A 10,232-nucleotide genomic window follows, 5' to 3' on the forward strand; every position below is an offset into this window, starting at 1 on the left:
CAGATCAAGATTAGGCTGTAAAAATACACAACACAAGAAATAAAATGTTCCTTGTTTTTGCATGTATGTCCCCAATATGACCACGGATATGGTTTAAAAGGGCCGGGCGGACGTTGTGTGTGTATTAACAGAATATTGAACTGGTGTAAAGGACCCTGGGAAAACATGTCCCCCTACGCTTCACCCTACTGTGAACCACTTCCTCTTCCTTCCTTTATATTCGTACGTATCTACAAACAGCTAGGGGTTATCACTTATCATAATGACAAATCCTCTGCTCACCCGCCGACAGCTTGTCGAAGTCCACGTAATAGCTTAGCGTGAAGCCACCCACAAGGAAACCAAAAGCGGGCCCAAAACAACTCACCGCCAGAAGAACACCTGCAGAGAAGAGAAACCGCAGCCAAGTGAAACATCAATTCAGTTGCTTTTGGCAGAGAAACATTTATACACAAAGGTGACCTTTGAGAAAACAGTTCCTGTGCTTCAACACCTAATTGTGAATCTATCATGCAGCTGGCTCCCACAGACCACTACAAGGATTGCAAACCTCTATGTGGAGAAATAAGGGACGCCCCCAAAGAACAAACCCCCCAAAATGTACAAATTACATTTTATATTACATCATTACATTACATTACATTACATTACATTACATTACATTACATTACATTACATTATATTATATTATATTATATTATATTATATTATATTATATTATATTATATTCCTCTATGGAAGGGGTCTTCAACGTTTTCAGGCCAAGGACCCCCTAGCTGAGAGAGAGATGAAGCAGGGACCCCCTCTATATTGTATAAAATTGTGTTTCAGATAAACCTTTGCTGCTCTTTTTTCCCTCTACACCTACAACTCTTTGCCAAAAATAGCCGATCTACAAGCTCGATCTACAAGCCGATCTACAAGCTCAGGCTATTTTTGGCTTAAGTTCTCCTCAGAAAAGGGATGCTAGGGTTCAAGTGGTTAATCTAAAAAATTCATATCACACAAAGATTTGGCTGACCCCCTGTAGTAACTCTGAGGATCCCCTAGGGGTCCTGGACTCCCTGTTGAAGACCCCTGCTCTATGGGTCTTTCACTGGTCTACACTTCCACTCTCCCTTCCCAGTAATCAAAATGTGTTTAGTGCACACTAGCGTACCAAGGTATAGCGGTGAGGACTTTTTGCTGGCAAAGTCATCGATGTAGGAGATGCCAAAGGGCTGGATAGGAACGGTGCCAATGCCCAGCAGTAGCTGAGCCACGAGCATGAGAGGGTAGATCCACTGCTCTGCTGTGCTTTCCTGTGATGTGCAACCCTCATCGGGTAGCAGCGTGCTGTTCCCTGTTTGGCAGAGGCCAGAGCTGTTTGCTGCATGGGGAACACAGAGAGAGACAGCAGGTAGATGGATTAGAATCACCTGTGTCCACAGCCAGAAAATGTATAGATCATTTCATCACGTGTGTTACTTTTTGTAAGTGGGCGTTCATATGTACAGTATGCAGTGGTGGAAAAAAGTACTACATTTTTTTTACAAGTAGAAGTCCGGAATTCAAAATGTACTTGAGTAAAAGTACAAAAGTATTGGTATCAAAATAATTAAAGTACAAAAGTAAAAGTGCTTATTATGCTGAATATTCCATTTGACGTTGTTTTCAAATGTATAAAAAATCCTTTGAAAATAGCAGATCTACACAAGTTTTCAATTGTAGATAGGCTATTTTCAAATGGCACTGAAATTTGGAAATACTCCAGTAAAGTAAAAAACACCTCAAAAATGTTACTTAAGTACAGTAGTACTAAGAGTAAATGCACTTAGTTAGTTTCCACCACTGTAGCATGTATGTGTGAACATGCGTGTGTGCGACTCACAGCCGATGTGGTCAGTGTATGTGTAGCGTTCTCCCAGGAAGTGAGGCAGAGTGATGAGCAGGGAGGCCAGGCTGCAAATCAGAGCTCCTCCTCCGATGAACCTGGGACGGTGAACACGGCTCCCCAAGAAACTCACAAACACTAACAGCAATAGGCTCCCCACCTGCACATTCACATAGCATGCAGGACACAGCCCGGAAAAGATTAGATCATTTGCACTCCCATTCATTCAAATCAATAATTTAAATGTGTTCTTTTTGCACATCCATTCCATGAATCCCATAGGGCTTGACCACACATGGACAAATGACATCATCAACTTGCGAGGGCATTATTGCCCCGCATGAGTGAAAGTTTTTTATTTATTTATTTATATTTTAGTTAAAGAGGGCAATTGTAGTGTATTAAGGCATATTGGCCTTATTAGCCAGGGGTCCTTTTAAGGCTTTTGCAACACTGCTATATCCCAGAAAATCTGTATCTGCCGGTCCACGATTTGATCGCTTCCTGTCCAATTGAGCTTATACGCTACTGTACTTGACAGAGAGATATTGTATGCTCTGTGAAGGCGAGAAGGGAAATTGAATGCTGGTTCAGCTACAAGCAGGGCCTTATGTAGTATAAGGGGTAGCCCCTTTCGGGACCCTGTTTACCTTTTTTATATTTGGGAAGGCGGTATCCAGGGTCCCTTGTCGCTCAAAGCACTCTCTCTCGAAGTCGCGGGTACCACTGTCTCGTCTCGGGCTAGATTTCTCAAAGGTACCAAAAAGAGCAATACTAACGCGCGGTTAATCTGCATTAATGCGCTCGGATCGGCGATGCCGTTTAACATTTTTAATAATTTAGTAAAGCTTAAGCTCCTCTCTCACACTCCGCTCCACTTCCCATGTCCCGCCTCCCCGCGTTGTGATTGTCATGCAAGCATATAGGAGCTCGCCAATCAGAGGCAGTACCATAGGACCATAGAGGTATGCGTAGGACGCGCAGTTTGTCAGTCACCGCGGGGAGGCGGGACATGGGAAGTGGAACAGAGTGTGAGAGAGGAGCTTAAGTTTTACTAAATTATTAAAAATGTTAAACGGCATCGCCGATCCGAGCGCATTAATGCAGATTAACCGCGCGTTAGTATTGCTCTTTTTGGTACCTTTGAGAAATCTCTGCAACTTCTAAGCGACGAGCTATTAGCCCGAGACGAGACAGTGGTACCCGCGACTTCGAGAGAGTGCTTTGAGCGACAAGGGACCCTGGATACCGCCCTCCCAAATATAAAAAGGGTAAACAGGGTCCCGAAAGGGGCTATATAAGGGGGTGGTCCCTGCTGACATGGCATGAACATGACCTTGTCAATGGAATTGTGTGGAGTTTTAAAAAAAAATGCTTCTGTGAAGTGCCAGAGAGTGCTGTCCCATAACCGAGACATCTCGCTCGTAATATTCAAAGAGTAAAGGCTTCTCATTAATGTGTGGGCTAGTGAAGTGTGGAGATACTGTAACCATAGGGCTCACCTCATTGAAACCAGACAGGAGGCCAGATTCCGTGCTGGAGAACCCATAGCGTCTCTCTAAGGTGGGAATGCCACCCTTCATGAAACCAGACACTAACAGCAGAGCCAACTGCAGCAGTCCATGGCAGAAGACAAAGAACTAAACAAAGTGGGGGAGAGAGAAGTCTTAGGATAACATTCATTTGTGTGTGTTTTGGCAGCACCTCTGTAGATCTGTTGTCATTACATCATCTGTCTATGATGTAATAAACTTTTAGAACAGCAATTCCCAGAATAAAGTTGTAAACAAAACCATGGAAGCACTGCTCCAAATCTAAGGGGGGGAGGCGGGACATCCGTTTTACCTCGGGATCATTTTCAGTGCTTCCACCATACTGAAGCATTTGGAAATTGTGGGAGTCAACAGTCTGACTCCCACCAGCTATTACATGTCTTGTCTCTCGGCCCTGATTATCAACCCTAGTCACCTGTGTCCTGTTTGCCCCAGCCTATCCCTGTGTTGATTGTCAGTTGATTCACATGTGTCCTGTTAGTTCTGGGTCAATTTAAACTCCCATGTGTAGTCTGTTTTGAGTCAATTTGTCATTTTAATGTCAGTGTACTGTGTGTGTTAGTGATGCGCGGGTCGGGTTTTTTCATGACCCGCCCCGCCCCGCCCCGCAACGGAAACCAACCCGCCTCAACCCACCCCACGAACCCATATATAAATCTATGGCTCAACCCGCCCCGCGACCCGCGATTATTTTTTAATTCTGTAAAATCATGGTTAGAAAATAATCCCCAAGTGTATTCAAACTGTTTTATTGTTATTATTCTTATTCTTATTAGGAATAAAGACAAAACAAGAGCATGTGATTTTTTATTTATTTTTTGCGTGTGAGAGCAGCTGACCCGCTCATCCGCAGCCCGCATAATTGCCTGTGTTTTGAAGAAAATGCAAAATGGTGGAAACTCTAGTCTGAGTTGCGTTATCATGCAAGGAATCCAGGGGGGAAAAGACTTTGATTGCAGGAGAGTTACAGATAGGGTAAAACAAGTGGGCTATTATAGCTCCACCAAAAATTGGCGGTGGAGAAGTTTCACAGCAATTCCCAAACTTTGAAAGCCAATAGTAGACAATTGGAATGCAATCTGAAAAATCATTTAACCCTATAGTTTTTGGAAGAACAGGACATTCTTCTATGATATTGATGATATAGATTATAAATATATCATGTTGTTCTAAATACCCATAAGTTGACAAACATCTTTATCTTATACAGTATGAGGAATGCAAGTTGTATAGTGTGAATTAAACATACCTCAAGGCTCTTGGATGGACTGCGACACCTGGCCATCTGTCACACAAATAGATGTGCTTTGTCCGAAATCTGTCGATGACATACACAATAAGAATATGCTACTACTTATTCTGTAGGTAATGAACCTTGTTTCAGCGTGTGACACTGAAATTAACCTTTTTTCTCTCAATGTTGAGGGAAAGATTTGCACATAAAAGCTCCTGGAAACATGCAAATACAGATTTCCCCCCTTTCTAATGTCAGATCCCAATAACCTGGATGAAGTGACACTTTTGTGTCAAGTATGATGATACAGCATTGTGACATAATAACCTCATCTGTTTGACCAAGACATGGCTAATCTCAAGGCCAATCACATGGCCATCACCTTTCATGGAACAGGGAGAATGAGGGCAGTTTAAGGGGTTGCTTTGAAACCACGGATTGGCACGTGTTCTTTGATCTTTGATATGTGTTGATAGTGTGTATTTATTAGATTAGGTGTTGTAATATTGGGGCGTAAAGCTCGGCCTATGACAGAGGCAATGTTTGATTAGTGTTTGACGTAAGCAGCATTGGATGGCAGTAATTATATTATTGCCTGTAATCATTACAGGCTGATTGTTGTTAGATTATGTAACATTACATTACAGTGTAATGTAATGTTACATAATCTAACAACAATCTGCGTCCTTCTCCCTCCCGTCTGTCTGGCTGCTGAAAGGTTAACGGCAATGGGCACTGCACTGTCTAATATGTCTAAATGGAAAGAAGCAAGGAATACATGATCCTTACGTGTCATTTCCTTACATCTTAGATTGAAATTTGAATGGTTTTATCAAGTCTGAACAGCAAAAAAACACATGGAAACTGATTTTCCCAAATCAGATTTGAATAACATTCCTAGCCTGTGAAGACAACCAATCCGACTCCAATTTGGAGAGAAATCTGATTTCCCTTCCCCAGATTTCCAGGTCATGGCAGTAGGCAGGAGTGGGCTGCCGGTGGAGCCTAGTGGAGCACAGCACGCACGCCGCACATGCACCATTCGCAGTTTCCGCACTTCGCTAACAAAACCTGCCGATCGACGCTGAGTGTCACAGCTTGAATGAACAGGAATGACCGACCTGGTTCGATTCATGTCAAGGTGTGTGACCTGCTAAGTAGCCTACTGTAGGTGTCAGATGTTCTGTCTGAAGCAGTCAAAAGAGTTGGATAACAGCAGTGGCTGATGGATTCATGAACAACTTAAATTACAGAGGTGACGTCTGCAAGGTAAATACATAATGACGACACTTAAGTTTCCCCATTATACAAGTACGTAAATAGAATAACATTTGATATACAGTATATTGTGGGTTAATACATAAGCGGCAAGCCTACATATTAAATAGGTTATTTCAATAGGCGATCGCTCACGTGTGCGTGTACGCACTCCACTAGCTAAAACATCCACAGCACACCCCTGGCAGGACAGAGGGGGCGACAAGCTGAAAAGAGCGAATCAGAATTTGGCTAATTGCCTATCAATAGACCAAAATGTAAAATGGGCTGGTATTGCGCCACTATGAGGCTGATTTGAAAAAGGTTGACTGCCTTTGCCAACTGGCAGTGTTCACAATAAATTCATAAATAAAAAGTAAGTCCCATTAAAAATAAAAAGGAAGGGGCTTTGGGCCTCATGGACTATGAATAAGATGGAAAATACATTATGGAAACCCCAGACAAGCATGCTAGCAGCTCAACAAATACTCCAAAGGAGTAGAGACCAAATAATATTAATACTTATTATAAATCAAGTAGTAATTAATGAATTATTATCACTTTTATGGTCCTTATTCAGAGGTTTTCAATGTGTCATGGTAGATACCTTAGAGATAACATGTAATATATAACACATATTACAGCCCCTGTCATACTCATTAAAGTCGACATATTTATTGTTTTGTACTTTCCTTCACCTTTCAGCATCATCGCAGGTTTATGCAAACTGTTATCATTCAATACAAATGTCCATTTGTAAATAAGCAAACAAGTCAAAGTACACCAAATATCTAGACTAAAATCTAATCAAAAAGCACACCTAAATTACAGCAGGTTTTAGATAAAAAATGTTCCCTATGATTGGTGATCTCCTATATCTCTCTGATCCGCATTTGGGTACGGTCAGTTTATAGTCCAGGCAAACTAGCGTTTCACGTCAAGGTAATTGTAACTTAATCTTTTTTCTTCACAGACCATTTCTATGAAGTCACCAGAACAACATGCTAAAAGCCCTAAGAAATCCTAGTTGCGGAAATATGTTTAATTGGCATCAATCCAAAATGGCCATCAGTTATTGTCAAAAAGCCATATAAAATGATTATGAGTCCAATTTTCATTTGTCTGAGATTTCAATTTACTTCCAATTACATTTTCAGGTGAGGAATTCAAAAAATACTTTAGCCATTTTTGAACCAATATAACAGAACTTCAGGGTGTTATTACCAGATATTCTAGCAGCATTTCACATCAAAGTAATTGTAACAGCATTTTTTTTCACCATACATCATTTCAATGAGGTGACCAGAACAACATACTAAAAGTCCTAAGAAATCCTAGTTGCGGAAGTATGTTTAATTGGCATCAATCCAAGATGTCCACCAATATTGTCAAAAAGCCATACAGTACAATGATTACTGAGTCAAAGTCAATTAAACATATTTCCGCAACTAGGATTTCTTAGGACTTTTAGTATGTTGTTCTGGTGACTTAATAGAAATGGTCTGTTAAGAAAAAAAATCTGTTACAATTACTTTGATTTTAGAGATATTCAGACTATTTTCCAATATACAGTACTAGAGGTAGAGATAGATCCAGACCCAGTGTTAGTCATCCTGGGAGTATCAGAAGGGATGAAGAAACTACAACTATCTCAACAACGCCTTCTTTCATTCGGCCTTTTCGCTGCAAAAAAATTGATACTCTTATTTTGGAAGAAGAAAGAGGCCCCCACAATCAAACTCTGGCTCAACAAGATGACAGAGTCCTTACATTTAGAAAGAATCAGATTTATACTCAAAGACAAACTGAAAGATTTTGAAAAAGCCTTTAGTCTCCTTTCTTAAAGGTTGAAAGGCTAATCCTTGTGGATGACCCGTGTCGCACGTAATCTGGGACAGCACTTCTGGAAGGGGGAAGGGAGGCGGGAGGGTCCCTTTGTTTTTTGCTTAAGTTTGAGTGTTTTTTTTTCATATGGCTGTTTGTTTTTGTTTAAAAAAGGAAGCTATCCATGTATGAACAGAAATGTATAACCATAACCTGTGCTTCACAATAAAAAAGATTTGAAACAATTACTTTGATTTTGGAGGGACAGTGAGTGCATTTTGCGGAGCTGCCGACGGCGGAGCGGTGGGCTGCTTTGCCACCCAATAAAGAGAATGCAACTGCAATGCCACCAGCCACAGGACTGGATGCAGAAGTGTCCCAGGAGGAGGCTCCTCTCGCTGGGACTGCTGCTGCTGCTCCTACGTGATGTGTGTGGATTCATGCTGCCCTTTTTGAACTGACTCTGATTTACCAATTCAACCATTTGTTGCAAAAAAGGACACTGCCAGGTCTTTTGGGACAAAGAAACGTTATTGCAAATTTGCAATCAAGAGTTTGCAATTCAAAATGTCGAGAAGACAACTTCACTTCTACTGGTGTCAACAACTTCCTTATTCCTAAATAAAGTGCTTATTTTTGTTTAAATGATATGTGTCATGGAGATGGGGTTCTTCTAAATGTCATTATAGCAACCTTGATTTTCCCTTAAATAGAAAGACAAAATTACCTCTGACATCTACACTTCATGGAGAACACTTTTTGAACCGAATTAACCGAAATAACCCAATTAACCCCCCAAAAAAATAACAAACCCACCCAAAAATGACCTTTTTTTTTTGCGCGTGCGTGCGTCCCCCGATGTGTCCCCCCAGGTCATTTCCCATTCCAGCGCCCCTGACCCTAACCCCTAACCCTAACCTCAGTAAAACTATGCCTAAACCTAACCCTAACACTAACCTCAGTAAAACTATACCTAAACCTAACCCTAACCTCAGTAATATTTTATTACAAGGATTAGTAGGACCGTGCTGCCGCTGCACTGCCGGCAGCTGCCGCTCCTCCGCCGGCAGTTCTGCGGCAGCTTCCGCTGCTGGAAAATGCACTCGCTCCTTCTGGCCGGGTTAGCCCACCAAGACACGGCTGAGTGCATCTCTCTGCTAGAGTGCAGAGCACACAGAGTACAAAACACTGACGTTGGCCTAAAAAGCAACCAAAGGTATGGCTCCCCTGTATCTTCAAAGCCTGACCCATGTTTTTTATGCATTTGATGTATTATGTGTATTATCTTGTGTCCTTGCTTACTGTAAATCGCTCGATTAAGAGCGTCTGCTAAATGCCTAAACTGTAAATTGTAAACTTTAAACATTGAATGCACAGAGCCACTGGGTACACTGAGTAACATACGTGCATGGGTAGGTTTAGCACTGTACTGTATGTCCTGAGACTCCTGACACTGTATGTGTAGCAAATGAATCACATGTATGATGTATCCTCTCATTCCTCTGCTAAGCCTGATGTTGCCGAGCTGCTAGATCAGCTTTTGTTGATGCAGGACATGATGTGCAACAAAGTATAGATCAGGTGTTACAGGGCCAGGGTGGTCAGAGCAAGTGCCCACCGAGATTCCTCTTGGCACTTTTATGCTTGTTAAAATGTTAAGCCAATGAGATCAAATGTGCCACAGGATAAGTCAAAAACTTGAATAAACATTAGAGTCATTTACAGTGAACATTGGGAGCTTTCATATGCTATGCTGTTATAACACCATAGCTAAACATACAGCAAACCGTACAAAAAGCCATGTGTGTTGTAATGAACATTATCATTTTCACTGAGCACACCATTTTCTGTCCCCTAGTCCTATCAGCTGAGCTGGCACAACAGTACATTTGCTGACATTAAATGTAAGTTTGATTGGTTGCGCAGCTAATGTGGCTGTACAAACCTACAGTAGGCTAATGAAAGTTTTCTAAATTATTGTAGAACCAGAAAGAAACAGCTAAATATGACTCACCTTGTTGCAGAGACACCGGTGGTGGTATTGTTTCCCTTTCCAGCTCCTCACGTTGGAGTTGTGTACTGTAATGTGTACAGTGTAGTGGTGGAATTTGAACTCATATGGTTTGTGATGGTGCAGGGGTGGTCAACCCTTTTGGGCACATGATCACTTGGTCATTTTACAATGCTGGCGTTATCACACCCAGTGCTAGACAGTGGACCATTGCGTTTAGGTCTTATCATAAACTGCTATTTAAAGGACAACTTTAGTTTTTTACAACCAAGGGTTATAGTTTAGCTTGTAATTAAAGTACATAAAAGATGAGTGTTATTTTTTTTTTCATTTACTGCTTTCTACAGTTTTGGCAATTTTTGCGATATTTTTTACAGTGGGCGGAGGCATTCTGTCCGGTGGCTAAATATGCCTTTTTTACACAATAAAAAAGGTCCTGTGGTCTTTGATGGCCAGATGTGAGTTATTGGGGGCTAGAAG

General features: G+C 41.5%; 1 protein-coding gene across 1 annotated transcript in view; it reads right to left on the reverse strand.

Annotated features, from left to right (window-relative positions):
• The window catches only part of LOC311057208 (solute carrier organic anion transporter family member 2B1-like), a gene marked incomplete at its 3' end in the record, with an annotated part of 17,524 nt that extends 7,706 nt beyond the window's left edge, over positions 1-9,818 (reverse strand). Inside the window, exons 1-6 of the mRNA XM_084074157.1 lie at positions 9,756-9,818; positions 4,676-4,744; positions 3,376-3,513; positions 1,871-2,033; positions 1,160-1,369; positions 283-381 (exon numbers count right to left, since the gene is read on the reverse strand). Coding sequence (XP_083930283.1) covers positions 283-381; positions 1,160-1,369; positions 1,871-2,033; positions 3,376-3,513; positions 4,676-4,711 — 646 coding nt within the window. The 5' untranslated portion in view covers positions 4,712-4,744; positions 9,756-9,818. The remainder of the gene's footprint in view (positions 1-282; positions 382-1,159; positions 1,370-1,870; positions 2,034-3,375; positions 3,514-4,675; positions 4,745-9,755) is intronic.
• Between the last annotated feature and the right edge of the window lie 414 nt (positions 9,819-10,232).

This window comes from Gymnoscopelus microlampas (genome assembly GCF_963454915.1).
Source record: "Gymnoscopelus microlampas genome assembly, chromosome: 12".
NCBI lineage: Eukaryota > Metazoa > Chordata > Actinopteri > Myctophiformes > Myctophidae > Gymnoscopelus > Gymnoscopelus microlampas.